This window comes from Nelusetta ayraudi, unplaced genomic scaffold, assembly GCF_046127955.1.
Source record: "Nelusetta ayraudi isolate G7.1 ecotype Tasmania unplaced genomic scaffold, CSIRO-AGI_Nayr_v1 ptg000019l, whole genome shotgun sequence".
NCBI lineage: Eukaryota > Metazoa > Chordata > Actinopteri > Tetraodontiformes > Monacanthidae > Nelusetta > Nelusetta ayraudi.
The window spans coordinates 9,558,564-9,585,661 of NW_027466069.1; the positions used below are offsets into that span (position 1 = coordinate 9,558,564).

A 27,098-nucleotide genomic window follows, 5' to 3' on the forward strand; every position below is an offset into this window, starting at 1 on the left:
GCCGAGCAATTTTGAGACACTCGCGGGTACTGAAGCACACCCTGCCCGGGACAAAAACACTGAACTATTTCACATTTTAAGGAACCGAATGCGCGGAGGGGCAGAGGAGGTGTAACCCTCCGTCTACAATGTGCCAACCTAGCCGTCCAGCTGCGCGGTTTTTCTAGACGCAACAGTTGACCTCATGTAACACTGGGAGGAGGCAACATCCCAGGCAGTCGGAGGTATCGCCTACTAACGTTACCGTGAAATCAAACTATCGGATGTCGGACAAGTAGTGTTTTTTACCCCCCCCCCCCGCGCGCGGTGTGCGTCACTTGCTGCCGTTGACTACGGGTTGTTTCCCTTCTTTCTTTTCTTGGTTACCCCCTCCGGGTTCCCCGATGACTTCCTCTATCTCAGACTGGCTTTGGAGTGAGAGATTTTGGTTTCCAGAGAATGTTACGTGGGCAGACCTGGAGAGTCCGCCACCTGGCGTGGAATACCCCCGTCTGCGACATCTCCACAGCGCCGTGCCGCTCGCCTTCGCCCTCTTCATTCTGAGAGTGCTGTTTGAAAGGTAAAAAAAGCATTTTCTTCACGCCTCTGTTTAGCCGTGTTTTAGTACTCCCCCCCCCCCCCCGGGAAAAACCTACAGCGCGTCGCTTTTCAATGTTGTTCGTAAAAGGGAGGGTGAAAAAAAAAAAAAAACGGGGAAAAAAAAACAAAACAAAAAAACAACGGAGCTGACATCAACCAAAAGTCTTGCCAGCAGTTTTAATCCGTGACTCACGCCTTTTGAACTATTTGGAAACGGCAAGACAAGGCGTTTGCTCACTCTCACGACCCGCTTGCTCCCCGGTCGCGTCATTTAACAGTTAACTTTAGTTTGGATATAACTTGGATTTCGCTTTAAACCTGGTTTCCGGGATTCTCATCCGGGTCGGATATATTATTCCTATGTATCTTCCAGGAGCGCCAGTGGTGACTCCTGGTTTCTGACTCAACCGTTTAATCACCCCTTCGAACATTTTCTTGAGGTGACGCTTGAGATACCGGCTTACCTTGTTCAGTAATGATCCCTTTCCCGGAGATAGCCTCGGGCGTGGGCTGAAGTGCCGTTTGCCGCTTAAAAAGACAACCCGGTCTTTATTGTAAGCAAAAAGAAGTTTTTAACACAGTAGAACGATAGGGTTTTAAAGAAATACTGGATTTAATGTATGCTGGGTATGAAGTGCATTTGAATGGAGTGTATGTTTGTATATAGAGTGTTGTTGTTTTTTTTTGTTGTAATGAATGATTTTTGGGTGAGTTGATGCTGACCAGAATGTGATATTTGGAAATAAAAAAAAAACCCAGACTTATTTATAACACACTGTAACATTGTGAACATAACCTTTGTCATGTGTATGTGCTGGCTAAAATATGCATATGCATTGATGTTTGTGGATGATGACTTCAAGTCTTTTGGTTGTGTGGACCGCAGTTGTGTTGAGGAATATGGAGCCTTGCCACTGGGTCTGGTGCGGTCATGCGATCATGATGTGATCACCTATTTCACCTGCGGCCGTGGGAGGCAATCGTGAACCTGAATTGCATTTGTTTATGCAAACAAAATTCAGCGCGACGTTCTGTGTGTGACGCACAAGCTCCTTCAGCAGTACGTATTCTGGTCCGGAGTTTTTGGCAAAGGTTTCAGTTGACTCGAGGTCGGGCCACAGGCGGACTAAATCTGACGCTGTTTGTCTTCATTCTGCAGTCAGCCTTCGTGTCAAGACCTCGACTCAAGATAAGTGGTGGGGTGTTGAGCAGCCGAGGCATTTGTGCATGAACAGTGGCCGCCTGAACCAGATCATCTTGTGACACACGTTAGGATACTGGTTTAGGGGGTAGCCCTCCCGTCTCCTTGCCTCACATGATTGGTCATCACCCTCTTTTTAAAGAGTAGGTGCAACATTCCCCCAGAGAATGCGTGCCTCTGTCTCCCATTTAGGGCCTATTGTGTCGTCCTGCTAATGCACACATGCATGTCAAACATTACCACCCCGGCTCAACATTTCATGTCAGTCACCGAAGCCTCCTTAAGCTGTAGACACATACACATTTGTGTTGTGTTGTGTTTGTCTCGTGTGTTTTTTTTTCTGAATGTCTCTCTTAGCGCTTAACCGTGTGTCTGTTTGTGTGTGTTTCCCTCCCAAACCCCCCCCACCCCCCACCCCCCTCTCTCTCTCTCTCTCTCCTTGCCTTGGTATGTGTCCATACAGGCTTGTGGCCAAGCCCTGTGCCCGTTTGCTCCAGATTCAAGAAGGAGTGCCCCGGCGAGTTCAGCGCAATGATGTCTTGGAGAGAGTGCACAACTCCAAAACGGTGCATAAGTCCTTTGCTTGTTCTTTGGACCTCATAAAAGCTCCTCTACACACGTCGCACTTGGCACTGCACTCCAGCACGCCACAGCGACACCCTCGCTAACTGCTAAATAACAAACGCGATAGCGCAGTCGCACCTCCTGCGTGCCTTTTGCGCTTTTTAACAAACGATTGCTCATCTGTCCTGTGCTGTCCTCCTCAGTGCCCAGACACGAAGCAGCTGGAGGGGCTCTCCAAGCAACTGGACTGGGATGTCCGGAAAATACAGAGATGGTTTCGCGTCCGCCGGAACCAAGACAGGCCCAGTTTGCAGAAGAAGTTCTGTGAAAGCATGTAGGTTTCTTATTAGCGGTCGAAAAAGTCAATGAATCCAGAATTTTGATGACATTTTACAACCTTTCTCCCTCAGGGTAGTTTGTGACGGCCTCAGCACTGCCATAACTGTTATTTATGTCTACACTTTTTTCAACTTTTTATTTTTCCTGAGCATCAGAATGCTAGTCACTAGCAGCGTTTCCATTGCAATTTTTCGCAAAATAAAAGATGAAGTACAGTTGCGATTTGCATGCGTTACCATTAAATGGTGTGAAGCGCATAAGCCGCAATTCTCGTAAATTCTCATCCCGTGAGACGCCACTTTCAGGCGTAAATCTGCATTTCAGTGTAGTTTCCTGTCAAGAATGGTTGTTATATGTTTCTCTTTGATTACTTGTAAAAAAAAAAAAAAATATCCCGTCTCCTCCTCCTCCTCCAACCAAACATAACGCACTCGTTTCACTTGAAGCGAACTGGTCACATGACCCCGCTGACGTGTAAATGCGAAAAAAGTGTTTCCATGACACTTGCGATGTACCTCTAACATCGCTACGTCTGAAAAAACACCTCATGAGAGCGTGAAAACCTTTCAGCCATATTTGAGAGGTTTCAAAGTTTAGGTGTTTTGTTTTGCGGCATTGAGGTTTTGCACATTTCTCGGGGGTAATGGAAACGCAGCTAATGAAGTTATCGCGCTGCGAGCTGGCTAGTCGGTGCGAGGCAAACGCTGGCATTCCTGCATGCCAGAGAACATTGCTGCACAGGCTGACTGTTGGGATAACCATTGTGTGGATGTTAGCAGACTGACAGTTGCCTCTTCATCACGTCTGTCCTGTTTTTGCCCAAATGTGACTGCTTTCCTTCAATCCAGGTGGCGATTAACATTTTACCTGGGGGTTTTTATGTATGGCATGCGCCACTTATGGGCGGTGAGTTAAACTCTCATGACCTGGGTTCAAAAACAACACGTTGTTTTCAGTTTAACACATACATTTAAGGAAGTCAGCCAGCTCATCTAATGGTATCCTCTTGTTGTTCTGTTCCGACAGTCGTCCTGGATGTGGGACGTCAGGCAGTGTTGGCACAACTACCCATTTCAGGTTGATAATATGTTCACGCAGGACATTTTGTTTCCTAGATTCTGTCAGTGTCTATAAAAGGTGTCTTTGCTCTACTTCCCTCCCCCCCCAAAGTCAGTAAGCAGTGAACAGTACAACTACTATGTAGCTGAGCTGGCCTTCTATTCGTCGCTGATGTTTTCCCAGTTCATAGATGTTAAACGTAAGGTGAGTAACTGATGGCCTCCCCAGCGGCATGCTGCCACCTTCTTACTCCTGACATTCATCATTTCAGAACATTCATATTTTCTCTGTCCGGCTGCGCTCGCTGAAGCAGAGATGTTGTGACTCCACCGCATGCCTCCGAGTGGTGGTGGTGGTGGTGGTGGTGGTGTTGTTGTTTTCATAATGACAACACTGCATTGTGAAATGTTTAGATAAGAATTTCATGATAAGAGATGGTTTGATACGGCGGCCAGGTGTTACATTCCGCTCTTGGCCACATTTTTCTTCATTCACCTTTCTGATAGCGGCTTTTAAATCCCACAGTTGCATGTGGGCCACGCCAACAGGCTGTGAGCCCCGTCTCGTTGTTCCGCCTCACAGGTTCACAACAACCATACTAGTGATGGAATGTGAATATTTTCAAAAGAATCTATTGACTTGGTCCCTCCCCAAGAGCCACTTGAAACGAGTGCTTGTCTGACTTTGATTTTAAAAAACAATCCCACGGATGACACAATAGTCCGTCAGTTTACCCTTCCAACGACTGCGTTTAACTTTGTGCTTCTCGTCCCGAGTCACAGTATAAGTATAAGTATAACCCCCCCCCCCACACACACACACAACCTGGACTTTTACAGTCCTGTCAAGAGCCATTTGATAGAAGCAGGTCCGCCTTAACGTCACATTAATCTTTAAGCCAGAGTTTGTTGCTGAGTTTTAACTGTGCCACCTCGCTCATGGGACAACTGAAGGCGTAAACGCAGCGAATGTTTCTTCTCACCCGTCTCTAAGGGTTGTTTTCAGCACTTGTCTTTCACACAACAGGTTAGACAAGTAAAAGCTTAGATGATCCTGTCATTCCAGTGCCTCTCACCACCAAAGCCTGTAAAATAATTGTCATGCTAAGTCACTTGATCGCCCTGTATGTCATGCTATTCCTGTCTCTCTCTCTCTCCCCCTCTGACGGCAGGATTTCATGATCATGCTCGTCCACCACTTGGCCACCATACTGCTCATCACATTCTCCTACACTAACAACATGATAAGAGCTGGCACAATGGTCATGTGTTTGCACGATGCATCTGATATCTTCCTTGAGGTAATGGACTCCGCCATGGCCGCTCGCTTGCGGCAAAACTGAGCAGTGTTGAAGAGTTTTAATGTCCACCATTCACTTTTAGACTTCAGGCTTTCTTAAAGCGCTGTCTGACAGCCTCTCGCATCCAAAGACAAGTTGTCAGCAAGGCCCTGAGTTCCTTAATGGATCGACTTCTTTTTAAACTGCATTACAAACAGCACGGCGGAACGCTCCATCAACACTCTGATCATTTTATTTTAGGCCAGGATACATTTGCAAACCTTGCAAAGCCAAATGGTGGTGCTGCACTGTTAACTACTTGCACAGTCTGTCTGGCAGGCACCCTAAACCCCTTCCCAACGCACACACACTCTATTAGCACTTTGCGACAGGATGTTATCCAATACTTTATAGACCTAAGGTGACAAGGTGTGACCGAATACGCATTTCAGACCAAATATGCTACAACCAACTCAAACAGAGATACTGGTTCAACAAGTTCACACCGTGCTTTCGAGTTCATAAACCAGGTTTCTTTTCCCCAAAGGCTGCCAAGCTGGCCAACTATGCCAAGTACCAGAGGCTATGTGATGGCCTGTTTGTGTTGTTCAGTATGAGCTTTTTCCTGGCTCGACTGGTCTTATATCCCTTCTGGTAAGACAAACCATTCCCAAAAGAAAAGAAAAACACACTTTACCCCAGCTATGTTCAGTCTGAGTAAATATCACCTGCATTATCAGTATATTCTGAGCTCAATGGAATGTTGTTTTGTGTTTGTTTCAGGGTGGTTTACACTGTGCTCTTCGATAGCTGGGAGATCATCGGGCCGTACCGAGCCTGGTGGTTGCTAAACGGGTTGTTGTTGGTGCTACAAGCTCTTCACATCATCTGGTTCTACCTCATTGCCCGTATTGCTATCAAAGCCATATTCAAAGGAAAGGTAAGTCCCCCCCCCCCCCCCCACCCCCCAACCCCCTGTGGTAATTTAAATATTTCACCAAGGCTGGCAGGTCTCTTATTGGTATGAAATATTAAAGGTTCAGTGCGTAAAATGTAGAAACATCTACTGGTAGGACAGACTATTGCAGACATGTATTAGTCCTTGATTGTGATGGCATATCTTTCTTATACCAAATATCAGACACATTCCTGGCAACCGTATGTTCATTGTGGCACAATATGGTTGCCTTCTTATGGGTCGAACTGCTTTTGTCTAAATTTTAATTCTTCTTTTTGGCCAGAGTTGCAAGTTTTACGTGGCTTTGACTTAAAACATTGGACAATTGGAAACTGTCTAGTGGAAGGTCCAACTTTGGAATTTACATTTATATTTACAACCATTCAAATTAAGCTATAGCAAATTAAGCTTTACTGTCAAATACAGTTGTATGGACTTGTATGAGGCCTAAAAATGTCTTATTGTACTTAACTGAAACCAAACAGTGTGTAGTCACCAGTTTTTACTCAGTGCGGTTGAATCATGTATCCAGAAAATGACCTGCTGCACACACGTTAGTCCACTTCAGAAGGCATTCACTGACCAAAAGAAAAGAAAAGAAGAAGTGGCTTTGGAGTGGCCCTGTCAAATTGCTGACTTATTAAATACAGATGCTGTGGCAAGACAGTTTACAGGAAAAACCCTCCCGTGTTTCTGAATTTCAGCAGTTCTGTGACTTTGCCAAGATTCCTCTGAAAGCTGGTCGGCTCCTCATTGCCATTACACCATCGTCAGTATTTTTGGTTTGTAAAACTGCCTTTTCTGTTTGTGCTTGATGCTAAGGTGTCGAAAGATGACCGCAGCGACATTGAGAGCAGCTCAGACGAGGAGATTTATTCCAATGGCAGTAAAAATGCAACTCAGACCTTAAAAACCAAAGATGGAGGCCACACAGGTAACTTAAATGGAGATACTCACGAGCACTGAGTTCTACCAGGGAAGATTTACTCCTGTGACGCTGTTACTTACCTTGTGTACGCCTGTGTGACCCTCTCGGAAGATGCCTTTGAGAAGCTTTTGACTTTTTTTTTTTTTCCATATTCAGAAAAGACTTGCTGAGTTGTTTGTACAGAGACAAACTCACATTCCATATGTGGAATATAGACTCTGCATTGTCTTATTGGCTCGGGTTTACAGTGTGTGAGATTTGATGTTTGTTTTTTCTCACCACAGCAGCAGAAGTGTGGCCTGCTGGTGTGTTCTTGTGTGGGAGTTTTCATTATAAAATATAATTTTTTTTTTTACATGTAAATAAGGTTTTATTCAAAGCTCTTGATGAATAAAATGTTATTGTATCAAAGACAATGTACTGGTTATTGCATGTGATGATTATTGTTTTATTATTATAAAACTTTAATAAATTTTTAATGTAAGATCAACAAAACCAGCTTTCATTAGTTTTCATATTCAAGAAACTGGAATCAGTGGATAATTCCCATTTTTTGAGACAAACATAGCTAATTTTAAACTAGATTTTTATTGACAAGTGAGTTGATTTGCAGCATTTAATATTCCATACAAGTGGTCTCCAAGCCGTTTACTCAATTAGGTCTTCTTCAGTAATTTATTCTTCCACACTCCTCAAGTATTTCGAAAACGTCCTCAGAGATTTCGTTGTACCGTATGCTGAAGCAGCAAGACACAGAAGTAAGAGGTTTTGGTCTGTGAAACATACTTTGAGCACATTGAGTTCAGAAAGCTCGATTAGCTCCACCTTCATCTGGAGACTTACCACAACTCCACCATGTTTGGGCGTTCCTGCATGACTTGGATAAGGGCTGGGACAGACTCGTCAGTCAGCGAGTTGTTCCTCAGCTCCAGATTCTTTAATGTCCTGCTGGCTCGTACAGCAGCACACAAGTCCTTGACGCATGCGTCTGTCAAACCAGTCATTTCAACACTGCAAAAAAAAAAAGAAAAAAAAAAAAGATGCAGACAGATCTAAATAAGCTACACACCAAAATATACTGGCAAAAAAAAGATGCAGTCTTATTAGTGCAGAACTCACTCGAGGTCCTCCAGCAGACAATTTGGGTGTGCAACAGCATCCCAGAGATATTTGACCCCTTCATCGCCCACTTCATGTAGACCTACACTCAAAGACTTGAGTTGAGAAGTCCCGCTACTCAGCAGTGAGCCTAGTTCCTTGAAGACTGGTTGGGTCAATTCGCATCGAGCCAAGCTGAGACACAAGACAAACAGAAATGTATTTATTTTATATTTTGGGAAAGGAAATGCTTAATTTCTGAGGCATTCAATAATGCTATGTTAACTTCTGGCCCAACCCAAGTTTTTCCATTGGACATCCAGGTCGTTTCAGGGCTTGGCAGAGGAGCAGCGCCCCCTCTTGGCCTAATTCATTCACTGACAGGTCCAGCTCTGACAGTAAGCAGTGCTCCGACATCAAGGCCTCCATGAGAGGACGACAGATCTCGCCAGGCAGCTCGCAGCAATACAGGCTAAAAAGGAAAACCGAGTCATACAACTATGAATGATTAAAGGCTGCGTTTTTCACAAAGAATCTATTGAAAGTGCGGACAGCAGTTTAATCATCTGGAACACTTACCTAATGCTCTGTAGTTTACAGAGGGGGTGTTGCAGAGCTTTGCACAAAGCCTCGACCCCAGAGACACCAAAGTGGTAGTTGCTAGTCAGGTCGAACCTTTTCAACTGTGACTGGCCTGAAATCACAGCTTGTGATAAAGCCTTCATGGATTCCCCAGCCAAATTACAATTCGCTACACTTCAGAACAAACAAAAATATTTTTCCATCCTCAAAGTGAAGTCTTTTTTAAGTAAAATAAATAATGCTGATAGAAATGAATGCTACCCTGTGTAGACTACATACCTCAGGGCTTGTAGCTTGCAGTGGGGACTTCCCAGGGCCTTGCACAGTTCAATAAGACCCTCATCACCAAAGGCATTAAATGACAAGTTCAAATTGGACAATTGAGAACTTGTGGAGGCTAGTGCCAGCGCCAGATTTGCACAGCTTTTCTTCGTCAGGCAGCAGCTGACAAGCCTATGTGATCGAAGATGAATATAGAAAGAGACTTATTATAAATATACAGTATATACATATGACTGGCTTCATTGCAGTCAAGGATGTTTCACAGCAATCTTACGACAATGTCTGCAGTCCACAGCAGTTGAGTCCTGTGCAAAGGACTTCAAACATTTCATCTCCGAGACCCGAGTTGGACAGATTCAGATACTTGGTAAGTCCACTTCTGAGGGCTGAGGCCAAATGAGGAACTGCGCCTGCACTCAGTGTGCTGCTACCCAACCTATTTGGGACACAACAAGTCAATCTTGTAAATGACGGCATAACCCACGCATAAATAATGTGGTGCCTTACGACTTACTCTATCTCATGGGCCATGGTCATCACTGGAGCGAGAGACTCCGCTAGCTCCTCGGTCATGTTTTTAGTCATGTGCAGATTCAGCTTCTGCACCTCATCAAGACACTTCAACACATATTTTAGAGCTGGGCACTGTTGGAGGTTCAGGCCTCCAAAGCTCAGCCCCATTCTTGCTGAGGGTGTAACAATCTCTTTCACCAAGCTCTCATTTTGGGCTTCGTAGAGAAGATGGAAGTAGTAAAGGTGCTCCTCATAGCGGATTCCTTCCAGTGTCTTCTCGGAGCTGGTTTTAAACCACGATTTAAAATCTGCAATCTGATCAGAGTTAAATTCACCCAGCAGTGCCTCCAGCTGTCTGCGCTGAGCTGGCTCTGCAAGTGCGCACATGAAGGCACCTGCAAAGTCTGCGAAGGGCTTTTGCTTTTTCAACATGTCCATAACACCCTCACACTTCACACCGTCCAAATAAAATGACACAGCAACGAGGAAGTCCAGTATCAGCTGGGAGTGGAAAGCGAACCTGTCCGCCTGATCACCATGCGCCTGTAAGAAAACACTTGCTGCGTTAAAAAGCTGTTGAAAACCAAATGAATTCATTTCTTCTCTTGTGCAGCTCAAATGCTGCTCAAGATAGCAGTGAGTTGCCATCTTGCCAAGGGTCAACACTAGTTTCCTGTTGCTGGCCTCACTGAGTGAGAGCGTCCCAAGTAGGTACACCAGGATTTCTACAAATAGCTGGGATAACGTCTCAGGAAGGTTCCTTCCAGCATCCATCAGGGACCTGTAGATACTGCAGACTGTCCAACAGAATCTAGGGGCAGTACAAAAATCATAGAAGCCGAGAGTTTTTTCCATGTGTGTCACTGCTTTTTGTGCAACACTTGGATCACTAAAGAACATGTTAAAGAAAGCCTCTCTTTGGGCTTTTTGAAAACCTAACAATGCAGTGCTGCTGAGAAAATCTAGACAATCCGTTGGTCCAGCTGCCAAAATGACTGCAGCACCCTTCAGCAGAGATCCGTGCAGGATGCTGGCCAGCAGACAGGACAGTGAGACTGCCTGGCTAGGGTCAGAGCAGAGGGTCGTCTGGACCAATGGGTCAAGGCTTTCTCTGCAATGGTGCACATCGTCAAAAACCAACAACACTTCCTCGGGCCGCTGGAAAACAAGGGCTGTGGTCTCTGGAGTGACGTGGCCGTGATGTTGGAGCATTAACGACTGCAGGGAGAGCGGCGCATTTAGAGAGTTTAACTCTTTCAAGCGGAAAAGGAAAACACAGGAAAACTTTTGGAGGTGTTTTCCTTTGGCCCACTCCACGACAAGCCTCTCCAATGCAGTAGTTTTGCCGGAACCCTCTGGGCCAATCAGCGTGATGGGTTTGACATCATCAGAAAGCGCACTTTGGAACGCGTCGTCAAGGGAGACTGGGCTGTCTGTCTCAACTGTACACAGTGGGGATATATACTTCTCTTGGTTCACGACTCTGGCTGACAGCTCGCCGCCGAGGAGCGACGTCGAGCCTTCGGGCTCCAGAATATGTGCCAAGATGGAGCTTTTATCCATTTTGTCAACCGCTGTGGAGGGAAAATGCACTTAACATCAGTGACCTGTAACTTGAGACTACACAGAATTTTGTCAAATGAACGTCACTCCGTGCATGAGAACAATAACAGTCGAGTGATTACAGTAACTAGACATATCTATCGCAAATGATCCCTCCCAAAAAACAAAACAAACAAACAAAACAAACAAAACAAAACAAGGAAGGATTAAAGATAACTACCGTGAGAAGCAAGGGAACGCAACTACGGCAGTCGCTCTGTCTTCGTGCGGAGCTCAAATCAGGAAGCACTGTGCCCTGGCGGTTATTGCGTTATTGCCATAGATATCTATGGCTATTGCAGTCGGGGCTCGGCAATGACTCATTGTGTCCAAAGGTAAATTTCATTTGAAGAATAGCGTGTTCTTGGTACCAGCAGGTCGTAGGGTTCTGTGAATGTTGCATATGCACAATATTGTCCGTACAAATGCGATTATGATCTGATAAATCTGTTCGAGGAGTAATGTGTTCTTACAAAGAATTATATATATTTATCATGATATTAAAGAAAAAATATTGATAAGGAAATGCATAGGTCAATTGGCCGCTGTAAGCACGTAATTGATTAAAGTCCGGTGCGATTTTTGATTGGGCAAATTTGCTGTAACCTTTGCACTGCGGGTCCTTTTCCGTACAGTCCGCAGGACTAATCGGGTAGGGAACAGAGCCGTAGCACCTTCACGGACCCTCTGTTCCCAATGAATGACGTGTACTACACAGTGTAGTATCATGAATGTGCAGTTCCACTTAAATTGTGTTGCCACTAAAACATGGCGTTTTGTCAGACGCAACTGTCTTTCAGACTTAGAGTGTACATGGAAATAACTCATTTTGTTAGTGTCTAACCTGGGGCCATCGCATGAAATGTCACTCAAAGCAGCTTCATTTCTTTCATCTTGTACATAATTTCTGTGTTGGGAAAGCAAAATAGTGAAGTGTACTGCATTTCACATCCAATAAAGAATCAAATCAAATCATATGATTTGATCCAATGAAGAACTCACGAGTGACCGTGTAACTGAGTGCATTTTTTTTATTTATTTAATAAACAAGCAAAGTGGAACTCTGTCTAAACAGTCTAAACAAATGACTCCATTAGATATCACATGAAGGGAATTCTGTGGCACTTGGTGTATGAGTTCTTGTTAAATTCACAGAGAGGGTTTAGGTCATGATGGTTAGAACGTTAGTGTGAATACAGTTAGGTTTTTTTATGTTCTTCTAAATTGTATTTGTATGATTTGTTAGAGTCTCCACTGTCTTGATGAAAATCGCGCCTGACCGTCGCTCCTGGCTGTTGTCAACTGGAGAGATCGCTGCGAGGACGACACGTAAAAATACACTCAAAAGCGCACTGTGAGCTGTCACACGAATTCTAAAGCCAGCGGTGGTTCTTCAGGTGGAAGTACAGTGGCCTAGTTACCTTTGGAAGGCACAGTTTGGATGCTCAGAACAGACTGCTGTCCAAGTCTGTGGAAAAGAAAACAGGAAATACACTGTCAGTATCAATGCACAGTTTAGCTTTTGAAAAGTGTCAGATGTCCCCCCTCCCTTGTGAAACTCTTTATCCACTCCCCATTAAGCTCATTAAGTGCAAGTTACCTCTCCTCCTCTCCTTCCAGGAGCTTCCTGTATGTGGAGATCTCAATGTCCAGGGCTAGCTTGACGTTCATGAGCTCCTGGTACTCCCTGAGCTGCCGAGCCATGTCTTGCTTGGCCCTCTGCAGGGCCAGCTCGAGGTCTCTGATACGGTCCTTGGCATCCTGCACGGCGCTGTCGCCACGGTTTTCCGCGTCGGTTATCTGGCTCTCAATGGTGGAACTCTGGGAAGGGCGGAGGAAGGCACGGTGTAAGTATAGTGTGTACAGATGATGTCAGGTGTAAGAAAGCTAGAGTTTAAATTTATGGCATGTGACGTCAGTGTAGCTTTGTTGTTGCTGTCACTGTCAGCGTACTTTGGATTTTTTGTTTTTGTTTTTGCCCCACAGAGACTTTAATTGGGGATCCGAAACACAAATGGGCATCATATACAATCTTCATTAACCTTTGACCCACCTGTGCCTTTGCGGACAGGATTTCACTCTGCAGGCGGCTGATCATTCGGTTGAGCTCTGATATCTCTGTCTTGGCGGTGCGGAGGTTATTTCCATACTGGTCTGCCTCGGCACTCATCTGGTCAAACTGGTATGGGCAGACAGCGAATGTGAGATCAACAGTTCACAGGTTTCATACTCTCTTCCTGTCAACAAAGGAGTGCATTTCAATAGATTAATGCACTTTAGTTTACTGTCCACCCTGGTCACATGTCCTGTTCTAAAAGAAAGCCGAGTGAAACGACAGATTTGTCAGATCTGGAACAGTGTGATTTATTTTGTCTTTTAGTCAAGGCGGCGTCATTGGTCACTCACTTTGCTCTTGTGCCAGGTTTCAGCCTCTTCGCGGCTGCGGGCTGCAATGTCCTCATACTGGGCCCTGACCTCAGAGACGATTTTGTCCATGTTGAGGACACGCGAGTTGTCCATCTGCACGACCACAGAGGTCTCCTTCAAGCTTTCTTGCACCTCACGCAGCTCCTATTAAACGAAGGAATAAATCTATCAAAAACAGCACAAACAGTAACATTTCGACAAAGAAAATCCTCCATTGAAAAAACTTTAAATGTGTTTTTTGCTGTCAACATGATGAGTGATTACTTACTGAATCGTAGAAAGCCTTGTAGAAGTTGAACTCATCGTGGATTGAAGATACTTTGTCTTCTAGCTCCACCTTTGACAGATAGCCTGTGTCCACATCCTGCAGGCAATCAATGAAGAATATTTTGGCGATGAGTGAACAGCGTCATTCACGTTAAAATACACGTTGAATGTGTGGCTGCATTTTCCCTCTGGTATATTATCTTTTTATTTGTCCCCAGAGGTAATTTAAGGTCTGATAAAATGGGTCGATGCAGCCAATCAGCAAATCAACAGCTGCCCATCCTACCTTCTTTAGCATGACAAACTCATTCTCTCCATCATTCCTCTTGTTGATCTCCTGCTCATACCTGAAATAGCACACAGATGTCAGATTACTCAATCTGTTATCAGTGATGGAAATCATGTCTGAAAACTGGGCTCAAGTTCACAGGCGCTGCTGTTTTTTTCTCCCCTCGTTTGCCAAGACGGATCTTGCCTTTTCTTATAGTTGTTCACGTTTGCGTGCATGGCTCCGTTCTCCATGTCTAGCCTGTTCTTGTCAGTGTTGAGAAACTGCAGCTGTCGCTGCATGTTAGCGATGTAGGCTCTCAGCAGGGGCTCGGCGTTAGAGGTGCTGGCTGTCTGATCTTGCAGCAGCTTCCACTTGGTTTCCAGCATTTTGTTCTGCTGCTCCAGGTATCTCACCTTGGGAACACACATCAAGTTGCAGTCTAACCAAAGTGGCTCCTCTCATATTGTTATTGGAATAAGGTGAGTTTCAAGTTCGACACCTGTGCCGCCTTTGACTTTGGAAAATTGGAACCCCTCATGCTTACCTTGTCAATGAACGAGGCAAAGCGGTTGTTGAGACTTTTGATCTGTTCCTTCTCCTGCTGCCGGACGGCGTGGACACCGGGGTCGATGTCAACGTTAATCGGGGTCAGCAGGCTCTTGTTGACGGTCACAGCTGTGATGGGCATCGTGTTCATCCCCCCTTGGCTCATCCTTGGGATGGAGTAGGACCCCAAGGAGACACTGCTGAAGCCCCCCGTGGACGAACGCAGGCCTGGGCGGCTGCTGTGTTTGCTTCTCAGACTCATATTTGCTGCGTTTGCTGCTGGAGAGAGATGAGGAGACCAGGAGGTTGAGCTCTGCACTGCATCTGTCTCTCTCTTTAGGGTCCCTCTTTATAGATAGGTAAGGGTGTGGTCTGATAACAGAGCTATGTGGCCTACCAATGTGGGTAAACCAGTCTGACACATGCCACCTGCTCTCCCACCTACCCCCCTTCTGCCTAAAAGCCTCATTGTTGCGTGCGCTGGAATTTAGGCTGGTTCTGCAGCTTTATGTTCCTGAGAGTACTCATCAAGTTTCTCTTTGAGGTGAAAACAAGATCCTCCAAATGACAAGTGCGACCGATTCACAAATGTTTTGTTTATCCTGTAAATTAATACAACGGCAATTGAGGAATCAGAAAGTGCAGTTATTTTAAGGCTTAATGTTTTACTTTAATGATGAGGAGAGCTGAGGGATCAGTATAGGAAATGGAACAATGTGGAAAGGATATTTGGCTATACGTCCTGATCTCACGCTTGTTGAAACAAAATCATTTTCACGATACTCGGCCAGATTGCGCGAAGAACACAGAGGGTATACGTGACTACACGTGACTGCCTCCCTTTTGTCTTCAGGCTTTGTCCATTCGTTTCCAAGATATAGGTGTGAATCTTCAAATGACCAAGCTTTTGCAACCAGGACCTCTTGACCTGGAAAGAAAAGGCTGCTTTATTAGACCTCTCAAATTCCAAACTGTGATGTTATCAATCCTCAACCTCTTATCTGACCCCAGGGATACCAATTTCCTGTTTCCTGTCTCTCATTTTGTTAAAAACCTGCTTGTCATGAGTTTATTGTTTGACTCCTGATGTTTGATTATCCTGGTCATTCTTTTCTTTCACAGTTTAATAGGCCGAACATGTAATGATATTAAACTATGCTGTTTTTTCTGCATGAGTAGTCACTGAAAGTGACATGATGGTTGTAAGCGGAAAAAAAAGAAAAAAAAAAACTTGTCTGTGTGGTGTCAATCATGTTTTCCTTTGTTTAAACTGTGAAGCATCACCTCCCTTTTAAAACACTTGGAAATAAATCTCTCGTACAACCGGGTTTATTCTGGAGGTGTGCCGACGCTCTGCGCCAGTCAGGCTGTGCCTTTTGCACGGAGTAACCACACTATTGAGGGTATGTACACTCGAGTAGAAAAATAGCTGTTTGCATTTAACAATGTCTTCATTTTTAGGTGTTCTTTTTTAATGTTTCAATCCTCTCTTGTCAGACATGAAGATTGCTTCATTCAACGCTCAGCGGTTTGGGCTCACGAAAGCCTCAGATCTGGACATCCTCTCGACTTTTGTCAAGGTAACACAGTCAGAATGTTAAGAGACTACTATGACTAATGTGAGTCATGTTTGAATGCATAAGTTGGTGCTGTAATATTTGAGAAGCAGCCAAATGGAGAGTCAGGCTGCTGTGAAAATCACTTATCAATTGAATCTGCTTTAATTTTAATTCAACTTTAATTGAATCTTGTGGGATCTTTTTTCGTTTTTTCCTAGATTTTATCTCGATATGACATTGTAGTGATTTTGGAGGTGGTCGATGTTAGCGGAGCTTCTGTGAGACTTCTCCTGAAGGAGCTGAACAGGTAGCTTTGCAATTCAGCTTTTTATCCATGTGAAAATGTCCTGCTTGTGTTCTTAGCGTCATGGCACGTCTCTTCGTTGCTGTTTCTGCTTTGTTTCATAGAGTCAACACAACTCATCACTATGCTATGCAGCTCAGTAGCCGCCTGGGAAGGAACAGATACAAGGAGCAGTTCTTGTTTTTGTACAGGTAAGACGAGATCACATCACCACAGGGACGTTTATTTATGTAATTGTCTGCCGCCATATTTTTATTTTTTCTTCCCTTCCAAGAGATGATGTTGTCGATCTGGTCGACTCATATCAGTATGAGGATAACCAGGTGGACGACGTGGACGCCTTTGCAAGGGAGCCCTACATTCTCCACTTCAAGTCTCACAACACGGGTCAGTTTTGATGGGTTATTACAAAACCGGACGCCTTGATTTGTGTGTTTTGATTTTTTTTTTTTTGTAGCTTTTGTTTCTCCGTGTCCTCATTCAGCCATTGTGTCTGCGCCTGTCTGCGGCGCGTGTGAGTCATGCCTATGTTTAGAACAGCGGCATAGATCTGATCTGGTGCGACAGATGAACAGAAGGCAGGTTTATCAAGTCAAGTCAGCGTGTGTGTGTTCTGTGTGCATTCACACACACGTCCACACACACACCTCCCCCAAACCCTCCAACGCTCTCACACACCCTGATGACCATAGGCAGTCATGCAATAAAAACAGTGCCGGCGCATCCAAAAGAACATTGTTGCAAACAATTTAAAGGCCTCAAATGCTTGACAAAATGAACAGGGAAAGAAAATAAATTGCGCTGAAATTGAACTCCCACAAGATATACAAGATAGTTTTGAAGCTTGAAAAAACACAAACACTACACACACAAATGATAACTTTCTTTAAATTGCGCTTTTCAAAGAAGTGATTGAAGGCCTGAGAGTGTGTGATCTCAGGATGCACTGGCGCTTAACGGGAACCAGCACACCTGAGGTGTGGCATTGAGGCTGGACATGAAAGGCCTTGAACGTTATCAACAAAATCTCAAAATATTTTCTAAACTTTTTTCTTTTTCTCCCTTTTCCCCTTTTTTCTTTTCTTCTTTTTCATGTCTGAAAACTGGGCTCAAGTTCACAGGTGCTGCTGTTTTTTTCTCCCCTCGTTTGCCAAGACGGATCTTGCCTTTTCTTATAGTTGTTCACGTTTGCGTGCATGGCTCCGTTCTCCATGTCTAGCCTGTTCTTGTCGCTGTATGTTAGCGATGTAGGCTCTCAGCAGGGGCTCTGCGTTAGAGGTGCTGGCTGTCTGATCTTGCAGCAGCTTCCACTTGGTTTCCAGCATTTTGTTCTGCTGCTCCAGGTATCTCACCTTGGGAACACACATCAAGTTGCAGTCTAACCATTTTTCCTTATTTTTTTTTTATAATTTCTGAACTTTACAGGCAACAAATGTAAGTATGAAATGTGCTCCCTTCATTTCAAGCCTGCAAAGAACTTCAACTTCGGCTTGTTCAGCTGCACACTGAACAAGCCAGAGAATAGAGTAAAGTGACGCGGCAGTCAAGTCTCAATGAATTGCTTGAATCGCTTAATCGACCGACCTTCCATCAATCAGGGTTGCACTTGAATCGTTGTCAGCCTCTGCCTCTGTTTGTCTATCATCGGTGCAGTGGCTGAATCGGAGCATGCGGGTCTGAGTCTCATCGGCAGGACTTTTGTGATTGCAGTGCTAAAGGAAATAGTGATGATCCCGGTCCGCAGCACCCCGTGGGACTCGGAGAAAGAGCTGGATGAGCTGTACGACGTCTTCCTGTTGGTCAAAGACAAATGGAAAACCGACGTGAGTTCCACTGTCTGTTTTTTTTTATTATTCATTTCAGAGTTTCACAACTTTTAAATGCCCACATAATGATGTCAGCTTTGTTTGGATATGATATTGACTTTATTCCTACATATTACTGCAAAAAAAAATTAAATTTTTGATTTTTTTAATCCTTTCAGAATGTAATCATCCTGGGTGATTTTAGAGGGAACACCCGCAGTGAGGAGATGACAGGGGTTCGTATTCGCAGCGACAGGAATTTCCATTGGCTCATTGCCGATGACGTCGACACGACTGCAAAAACATCAAACGAGCACACCCACGACCGGCATGTATACATTCGAGATCTCCATTCTTGGAATTCCAGAGAATTATTTCTAGACACTATCAAAACGTAATGATATTTTTATCCGACGACGGATGAACTGACACAATTTTCTTATAGGATTGTTGTTTATGGGGATGACGTGCTTGCGGCTGTCCTGCCGAACTCTGCCAAGCCGTTCAATTTCCAGAAGGAGTACGGTATGACTGAAGAAATGGTGCGTATTCTCCTCGCAGCAAAAAAAAAATGCTCGTAAGCGCACGTTCACTTTAACGCCCTATGAAGTGTAAAGACGTGTGTTGCCCTGCAGGCCCTGAGAGTTAGCGACCACTACCCTGTTGAAGTTGAATTATGTGAAGTTATGCCGTTCTGGATGGAAAAAACTACTCAGAGACGTGACAATGTCAACACCCAGAACGCATCAGTCAGTAGAGCTGTCACAGGTACGGAATAATAACATGATTCACTCCGTCCCCCCAATAGACAATAGACATTATAACCGCAGGCCGGTTGTTCTTTGAACTCTCACAGCAGTGTTTTTCTGCGCAGGACAGCAGAGGTATAATTACTTGCAAGGCATAGCTGGAATTAGGGAAAGATTTTCACGTCGGTCTATTTCGTGCTCAACCTGAAGGCTCGCATGATGCAAACTGCTTGTCTGTGTGTTTTCCTTGTTCCCCACACAGTGACAGAGCAAGTGCATTTGGACATATTGAAACTGCAGAAAGAAAACCTACAGCTGGAACAAGAAAAGCTTCATCTTCAGGTCTCCTTATTGAAACAGCACCTTTTGAAATTTCGACGAGAAAACTGACTGGTAACAACAAAAACTGCTCAGGTGTAAATTTCTCTACAAACTACAAATTATTGTATGTATGTATGTTTTTACAATAAAAATGGCTAAATTGCTTACCCCTACAATTATGTCAGTGTGAACATTATTATTACATTTCTTTTTATTTGTATGTAAAAATAAATAAAAAAAAAAACTGTAAAATTATTGACAATGGTACTGCCACATTTTTGTCGAAAAAGTGAATTTTCAGGCCATCATACTTGTTTTAATATAAATTTTTAAAAAAATAAAAATAAAAAAAAACAATGAAAATATGGATAAATTGGTAAAAACATTTGCTTGTTTTTTTTCACTAAGCCATGTATTACCAGCCTGGTAGGCTCTGAAATGTGAATTTCGTGTGCACTACAGTAAAAAGAAGAAAAAAAAGAAAAAGAAATGCCACTCAGAAACGCTAAACAAAGCGGTATGCCTTTCTCTGACCAGAGGAGGGCAGCAAATCCAACTGCATCCACTGCAACGCTGGAGGGCACACCTGACGACAATAGTTTCAAGCATTATGTCTATGGTTTCAAGACTTGTAAGCCCCACCTACCGAGGTGTGATAGGCTGGTGGTCAGTTTGCGCACATTTTGAGCGTGCAGCAGGACAGGAGGGAGCGAAGGCAACACGATGACGTTCATTTTTGCAGGGTAAAAAAAAAAGCAAAAAAAAAAAAAGCACAGTCAGTATGTGAATCGTAACGCTGGTAGCACTCTAGATTGACTTGTCATTTATCAAAACACGCCTGATTTCGATACACAAGAAGAACGCTTTCACCACCACAGCCATACAAAAATACCGTTGCAAGCATTTGAATTGCCTACGTTCCAAACCAGGTGGTCATATACTGTGAAGAATTCTCCCACCAAACGTAAAGGTAAATGCATTTAATTCCAGTCATCTTAAATACATGTTGCTGTAAAAGCCATTAAGTTGAGGACACAAAAAAAAAATATAGTAGAAAACCAAAATCAAAGCACGCTAAATGACTTTTGTCTACTACAGTATGTAACATGGACCTCAGATTAGTGTTGTTGTGAAATGTTGGACAGAGGTGTGTTGTAACGTGGAACTTCGTGTAAGCAAACAGAAGCACAATTCGTACTTGATAATGCCAGAAATGTTGATGTGGAGATTTTTTTGTGCACGTCGCTTATTGGGCTATAAAGATGTAAACAACACACAGTGTGGTGCGTTCACGTAACAAGCTTTCGGTCCGATATTTAGCTGCCGTGGCTTATTCATATGACAATCATAGCAAAAAAAAAAAAAAGATATAAAAAAAAATAGGACTGTGGATTAATTCACTTAAAAACACAACTGTTCATCCTGTATTGTCTATACGGGTGGAAAACAATTACTCAACATTTTCTGTTTACGCGATCCCCCTGAGTGCTTTCGTGTCCTACTCCAGTGAAGTCGACGAGGGTCACGTGACCGCCGGACATCTTCCATCATAACACCGAGCCTCTCCGAGTGTCAACAACAACTGTGCCAAAAGGATTCTGACAAGCCAGACCGCGAACTTCCACCAGAGTCCAGCGCTCGCAAAAACGCCGAAGTCTCACCCGACCATCGCTTCCCCGCACGGCAGACAGGCCGTCCCAATGCATCAAAGAGGACTGCAAACACTACGGTCACTATGGACGTGTTCGACTTGTTTAGTAGCTGCAGAAGGGGCGACATTTGTAGAGTCAGGTAAACAGTCAGCTTCAGCGGACGCTGTCATTGCTTTGCCTTTGCCTTCCTTTAAAAAAAACAAAACAACAACAACAACAACAAAAAGAAACAACGCTATCAGCAGCTGCGCATGTGTGCGTAATTGCCATTTCCTACGTTATTTGCGTGTCCGGGTTTCCGGGTTAACCCCCTCATCGTCTGACTGTTTTGAATACGATATGGCTCAGGAAGCAGTGTCATGGCGCCAACAGTGAGCTAACGCGTAAACGTAATACGGTGCTGCTGCTCAGTTTGCAGTGCCAACAATGACGAGATGGTTTTGATTTATCCAAGGGGGGGTTTCTCCAAACCTTCCTAACACACCTTTCCCTGGCGCTGGACAGGGATGCGTTGGTGACTGATTATGCAAGCGACAACTGCGTATGCTCCTGTTCTGTTCTGGTGCTACCGGTTTTAATAAGATATAGGCAATTTAATTTCCTCTCTCCTCGCTTTCCCCCGTTTGACCTTCAACTAAACATTATGCTGGACTTCCCCCCCCGCCCCCTTCTGATGCGTTGATGTGGAGGAGAATTGACACAGCAGAGTACTCCACATTTTTAAATGGGTCACTGAACACAAGGAGGCTTTCATGCTGGATAAAGTGACATCAGTCAATGAGAGCAGTATTGGGCATTGGATGCCCACAGCTGCTCCAATCGTCCAGTGCAAGACTTTAAACCACCTGTTTCTTTTCTCTCTTAGATACCTTGTGGAACAAAGAGACGTGGACTTCAATGTAAGAGACAAATGGGACAGCACCCCACTGTAAGTTCCAAAATTGTGACACATTCTTGAGCCACTTCATGATCACTTCTCAAAATTTAAGTTGTGGTGTATTTCCCTCCTCCCTAAAGGTATTACGCGTGCCTTTGTGGCCATGAGGAGCTGGTCCATTACCTGTTGGCTAGTGGTAAGACTGGTATTTCACTTTTTAGGGTTGTTCTCACGAGTAAAACCTCTACAGGTTGCGCACGATCGCAGAAGATATCCGTGGTGTAATCAGCTCCCTTTCTCTTCTTTTCTCCTGCTGTCAGGCGCCAAGTGTGAAGCCAACACGTTCGACGGCGAGAGGTGCATGTACGGCTCTCTGAATGACAGCGTGCGACGCACACTCAAGGACTACAAGTGCGTCAGTGTCCGCGCCATGCAGCGGGAGGGCTTCGACTACTGCCTGCACATGTGAGGGGCAGAGGGAAACGCATGCAAATACAGTATACCTTTCGTTTTTCCGCAAAGAAACAGACTAGTTATGTCTCACAGCAGTTTAGTTCACCTTACGCGTACTGTTCCACATATTTGTGCCACAGGTTGTTGGAACAGGGTCAATACAGCGATGTCGAGTTCCTGGTCCATGGACAAATATTCCCAGCTCACAGATGTATCCTGAGCGCTCGCTCCGAATACTTTACTCGCATGTTTGAAACCAAATGGAGCGAGAAGAAACTGATCACCCTCAAACACCCTCTGGTAGATAAAATAATATTCTGGTTCATTAACTTTTTATTGTTTTCATTGTTTGCCTTTTTTGTCACTAAACATTTGCATAACCCTCACATGAGGTCTGTTTTAGATTAAATTTTTTTTTTTTTTTTAACGCTCAGGTGAATCCTGCCGCTTTCAGAGCTATTCTGCAATACTTCTACACAGGTGGGTGTTGGCTCAAACGTGGCCTGACTCTGCGTCAGTGTCTCTTTGCGTGTACCGGCTTGTTGACTTCTTTGGTTTGCAAAAACTTGTTGTTGTTGAATGGAAGCAATCCCCTAGTTACAGAGGACACTTATGACACGCCTAGCCAGGTGTTGAGAGCCGAATTCTCAGACCATCTTGTAGCCACCTCCTTCCCAAACACGTGGATGCTCCAGTAAAACATCAGTCCAACCAGGAGGCTAGAATCAAGTGTTGCAAACAGAATAATAAATATGAAGTGGGGGCGGGGGGAGGGGTCTTATACAGTTTTAGGGGTATAGTATATTATACCAAGTAATTATAGCTTACAAAATGCAAGATACAGGACTGTTAATGTTAAAGAAGACAAAAGATCCACTTCTAAGATTCCTGTCAAGGTGTTTTCCCATTTTGCGAGCCTGTGACCAACGAGGGGTCACGATGAGACGATTTAACAAACAGGCACTCCTTACAACTGGCGGACTGCCACTAATAAAAAAATGTGTCTGCAAGTTTTGCAACAGATGTTTTTTAGAAGGCAGAGACATCCTATTAAGAAACATCTCTGTGTGAAACATCACGCACGCACGGCCCGACGTTGTAACACTGAAGTCCTCAGGTATAAACACAGAGTTGAACCTACGTGTGTGTCGCACGTTTCAGGAAGAATGGCTATCGACATCACCCTGGTGGAGGACTGCAGACGACTGGCCAAGCAGTGCAAAATGAATGTTCTCATAGAGGAGCTTCAGAAAAAATGCAAACAGGTGTATGAGTTTGGTAAGAAAGTTCCCCTGAATTGTGTGCACAACTTTCTTACTATTCTTCTCCCCAGTACGCACGTATTGCCTCATGTGTGTCTGTGTATTTCTCGTGCTCTAGTGTCCAACAAGCCCGGAGTCTGTGTCAAGGTCCTGAGCCTGGAGGCCAATAGCTGTCGCCTGCAGGAGGACATGGCTCAATTGGCAGATTGCGCCATGCCCCCTGATCTAAGAGTAAGAAAGGAAATAATGACATAGAATGACATCCGCTACCACAGCGGTTGTGAAAAAAGAAGCTTTTTCTCTGTGTACTGTCTCCAGGTTGGATTTGGTGAACTACCCTTTAACAGAGTGGATCACTTCCCAACGTGTCCTGACATCTGCTTCAGAGTCGATGGTTATGACTTCTTGTGTCACAAGGTATTTCTCACAATGTCTCATTAACAGCACATAAATGAGCCGGGACTCTGCTACTTTAATGGGCCGCCCGCTTGTGCCTCCAGGCATTTTTCTGTGGACGCAGCGACTACTTTAAGGCTATGGTGGAGGACCACTTCAGTGAGGGAGAGCAGCTGCAGTCCCAGCCCAGCACCCCGGCCATTACTTTGCACGACATTTCGCATGACATCTTTATCAGCGTCATGTATTACATCTACACCGATGACACTCAGGTTGGTGCGCGGTTTGTCCCTGATCTTCTGCTTTCCTGGACTTCTCCGTTCAGATGATTTGGGTTATAAAACAAAAAGTAAAAAAAACATTCCATTACAAACGTTACATTTTACAAGCGAGGCACTGACAAAACTGGTTTCATTGCTGGGAGTCATGAGATCGTGAAGACAGGAGGAGCAGGATGTGTCGCAGAAGTAGTTATGACTTTTGCTCTTTCAGCCTCTTCTCACATATCCCAAATTAATAAGTCCTTTTAAGTAGTTGTAGCAGTCAAATCAATTGTTTTTTTTAAATCTTAATTGGAATGAATGTGGAAATGTTTAATAACAGGAGCTACAAAAATGGCTAAGATCAAGCTACCATTACGCCAGTTCTACTGGGTCAACCTGTATGACATGTTACTGGTGCCGCCTCTCTCCCTTTCACAAGTGTTCATCTTTATAAACCACATAGTTGATGGCACAGCATTGTCGTGTCACTGACGTGCTTGTGGAAGAGGATCTAATGCAGCTCTACAGAAATGCAGAAAACCTCACGAGATCTTTATCAGTGCCAAAATCTGAGCACAAGCTTCAAATGCCAAATGAGAATACCATGATGATCTGTTAATAGTGTACCAAAGAAACAGTGCGTACTCATGCCCTCAATTTGATGTGGCCTTGCGTGCAACTGCAAACAATCAAGTCGTATTTTCAGATCATAATATGGTCAGGTAGCAGCATTTTGTTGTTGTCCAGCTTATATAAGAATAAGCAACTAAGTCAGATTTATTTCACAAAGGAACCGGTGTCAGTTGGAAAACCATCTTTGCCGTCTGCAGACTGACTGATTGCATATACATATATTTTTTTGATTTCCAGCTCACTGCAGAAAATGTGTTTGACGTGCTGTGCGTGGCCGACATGTATCTGCTGCCGGGACTGAAGCGCATCTGTGGGAAGTCACTGGCTCAGGCGGTGTGTAAGGACAACGTGGTGCAAATGTGGAAGATAGCGAAGCTGTTCCACCTCTCGAGGCTGGAGGATTACTGCACCGAGTACATGGCAAAATTCATCGATCACGTGAGAGTCCGTGCCTCTGTGCTTTGAACACTTTGAAAAAGAAGTGAAACGCACATAATGGTTGTTGATCATTGTTGTTCCTCTTCAGATTCAGGCTCTGAATTACCCTTTAATTTCAGCACACAAGTTTTTGCTCCGACGGATGCATTACTTTTTGAACTACTTTCATATTCAAGCCCTTACCTGAACAGCCAAAAGTCTTGACAGCTATTTATTTCCTGAGGACGAAGTTGCATGTCCAATGTGTTTGTGTTTCAGCTGGTGGGCCGCGCAGAGTTTGCAGAGGTGATCAAAGAGGATGCCGACTCGTTAGAGAACCGTCATGTGACCGACTCAGTCCCCCTGGTGGATGACATCCGCTTCCACATCACCAGCAACGTGCAGACATACAGTGCCATCGAGGAGGCCAACCAGAAGCTGGCGATCTTGGAGGATTTGCTCTTCCAAATCAACATTGAGTGCTGAGTTGTCGGCGTGTCGTGGTTTGTTGCTGCAAAGTTTTGAAAATTGATGTCTTCTTTTTAAGGCTGGAGAGAGCGCATACATTAGTAGTAAGCAACAAAAAAACATGTATTTATGTTTGTTTTATTTTTAAAATATGTATATGATTTCCATACATTTTTTTTTATATATATCTATATACTCACAGGAAATTGTTTGTGTTGCCTATTTTTTTTTTCCCTGAGACTGGTATTTCAGTTATGAATTTGAGGGTTGAATTATTTGAGACAAAAGGATTGTGCTATATTTTGCCGGAAGGATTTATTTTGTATACTATTTGTGTAAATGATACAAAAACACTTACTGTCCCAAAATGTTTGAATGCCAGCCCACACAGATCAGCTTCGGAGCTGCTCTGTGTTTGCTGGGCTGGCATTTAGAAAAGATTCCTTTGAACCTTATAAGAGGAATATTGGGGTAATTGATGAACAGATAAACTAGAATATTTTACAGAAAGAAGTCTGTAATTCCTTATTTGATATTACATGATGTAATGTGTATTTAAACCACTCTCCCCAAAACTAAGCACTTCCCCTTTGTGTATGCATGTTGGCTTAACTTTAAAGGAACTTTATAAAACTTCTCTTGAAAGCATTTATTCTGGAAAGTGCATACTCAAAATAAAGCTGTTTGCATGTGAAAATCCATGACTGATTTGTTTTGTATTGTCATTCCTATCTATTTCAGCCTTATAAAACAGTCCTGGAGTTTGTCCGATATATTCTGGGTTGTGTGCCAAAGAAGTGCTTTCTTCCATTGAATTTGTGCTAAAGGCAAAAACTGAACCAGTAATGAAACATTTTCAGCCATGCTCAGGCTGAATCGCGGTTAAGTTTACAAAGTGAACCTTTCCTTGTATGTAATGTATCGATTGCTTGACCTGAAAGTCGAAATGAACTTGAGTTTTCATCTCCCCGTCGTGCCACCATGTGGCCATACATTCTCACTTCTCCGGTTGTGAACTTCCGCTTTATTGTTCTGTACTTCCTGCTTTTAGTTTCCTCTCTATACACGTGAAAAACATTCCTCTTTATTCCCGTTTTTATTGACCTCTGTTAGAACTAAAAGCATTTGAGTCACCATTGAAAAGAAGTTACTGACAAAAATAAATATATAAGATTAAACATTGGTTTTCTTTGTGGCGCGTCAGAAGAGAAACAAAAGCTGTGCCACCTCAAGGTGGCGCCATTTCCCGCTTTTTCTTCCTACGTTGACTTGGTCACTCGTGACAGCGGAAGTTTGCTGCTGCTATGCGATGAAACGCTCCTCTACACACTTTGTTGGACGCGAGTAAATCCTTCTCGGGGGCTCCCGAATTCATGGGAACGCTTCTCTTAATTGCCCTGTTTGACCAGTGTGCAGATTTTTGTGTGTGTTGAGGGTGTGTGGG

General features: G+C 44.0%; 5 protein-coding genes and 1 long non-coding RNA gene across 6 annotated transcripts; 3 read left to right on the forward strand and 3 right to left on the reverse strand.

Moving 5' to 3' along the window:
* The first annotated feature begins 52 nt into the window (after window positions 1-52).
* LOC142888613 (ceramide synthase 5-like) lies at window positions 53-7,323 on the forward strand. Its single transcript, XM_076027088.1, has 10 exons — window positions 53-559; window positions 2,244-2,346; window positions 2,548-2,678; window positions 3,532-3,589; window positions 3,710-3,760; window positions 3,854-3,946; window positions 4,914-5,042; window positions 5,569-5,675; window positions 5,805-5,961; window positions 6,802-7,323. Exons 1-10 carry the CDS (start codon window positions 384-386, stop codon window positions 6,943-6,945), a joined length of 1,149 nt encoding a protein of 382 aa, XP_075883203.1. The 5' UTR covers window positions 53-383; the 3' UTR covers window positions 6,946-7,323.
* Window positions 7,324-7,469: 146 nt separating this feature from the next.
* Window positions 7,470-11,106, reverse strand: LOC142888611 (NACHT, LRR and PYD domains-containing protein 4C). The gene is made up of 8 exons (XM_076027084.1): window positions 9,384-11,106; window positions 9,144-9,305; window positions 8,867-9,040; window positions 8,585-8,761; window positions 8,304-8,477; window positions 8,027-8,200; window positions 7,751-7,918; window positions 7,470-7,644 (listed from the first exon to the last, which is right to left on the reverse strand). Exons 1-8 carry the CDS (start codon window positions 10,943-10,945, stop codon window positions 7,575-7,577), a joined length of 2,661 nt encoding a protein of 886 aa, XP_075883199.1. The 5' UTR covers window positions 10,946-11,106; the 3' UTR covers window positions 7,470-7,574.
* Window positions 11,107-11,997: 891 nt separating this feature from the next.
* Window positions 11,998-14,772, reverse strand: LOC142888616 (keratin, type II cytoskeletal 8-like). Its single transcript, XM_076027092.1, has 9 exons — window positions 14,494-14,772; window positions 14,154-14,362; window positions 13,965-14,025; window positions 13,680-13,775; window positions 13,391-13,555; window positions 13,038-13,163; window positions 12,585-12,805; window positions 12,406-12,452; window positions 11,998-12,298 (listed from the first exon to the last, which is right to left on the reverse strand). Exons 1-9 carry the CDS (start codon window positions 14,755-14,757, stop codon window positions 12,204-12,206), a joined length of 1,284 nt encoding a protein of 427 aa, XP_075883207.1. The 5' UTR covers window positions 14,758-14,772; the 3' UTR covers window positions 11,998-12,203.
* A 176-nt stretch (window positions 14,773-14,948) lies between these two features.
* LOC142888617 (uncharacterized) lies at window positions 14,949-20,228 on the reverse strand. The gene is made up of 3 exons (XR_012926712.1): window positions 20,151-20,228; window positions 17,943-18,151; window positions 14,949-15,423 (listed from the first exon to the last, which is right to left on the reverse strand). It is a non-coding gene; the product is annotated as an uncharacterized LOC142888617 (long non-coding RNA).
* On the forward strand, window positions 15,709-19,419 carry LOC142888615 (deoxyribonuclease-1-like). The gene is made up of 10 exons (XM_076027090.1): window positions 15,709-15,898; window positions 15,993-16,075; window positions 16,273-16,361; window positions 16,463-16,549; window positions 16,633-16,745; window positions 18,069-18,181; window positions 18,343-18,491; window positions 18,609-18,705; window positions 18,799-18,931; window positions 19,175-19,419. Exons 2-10 carry the CDS (start codon window positions 15,995-15,997, stop codon window positions 19,300-19,302), a joined length of 990 nt encoding a protein of 329 aa, XP_075883205.1. The 5' UTR covers window positions 15,709-15,898; window positions 15,993-15,994; the 3' UTR covers window positions 19,303-19,419.
* Window positions 20,229-20,746: 518 nt separating the features above from the next.
* Window positions 20,747-26,351, forward strand: abtb1 (ankyrin repeat and BTB (POZ) domain containing 1). Its single transcript, XM_076027089.1, has 12 exons — window positions 20,747-21,024; window positions 21,751-21,813; window positions 21,903-21,958; window positions 22,083-22,227; window positions 22,356-22,515; window positions 22,650-22,695; window positions 23,377-23,493; window positions 23,596-23,708; window positions 23,796-23,894; window positions 23,978-24,145; window positions 25,007-25,207; window positions 25,466-26,351. Exons 1-12 carry the CDS (start codon window positions 20,969-20,971, stop codon window positions 25,670-25,672), a joined length of 1,431 nt encoding a protein of 476 aa, XP_075883204.1. The 5' UTR covers window positions 20,747-20,968; the 3' UTR covers window positions 25,673-26,351.
* Window positions 26,352-27,098: the final 747 nt, after the last annotated feature.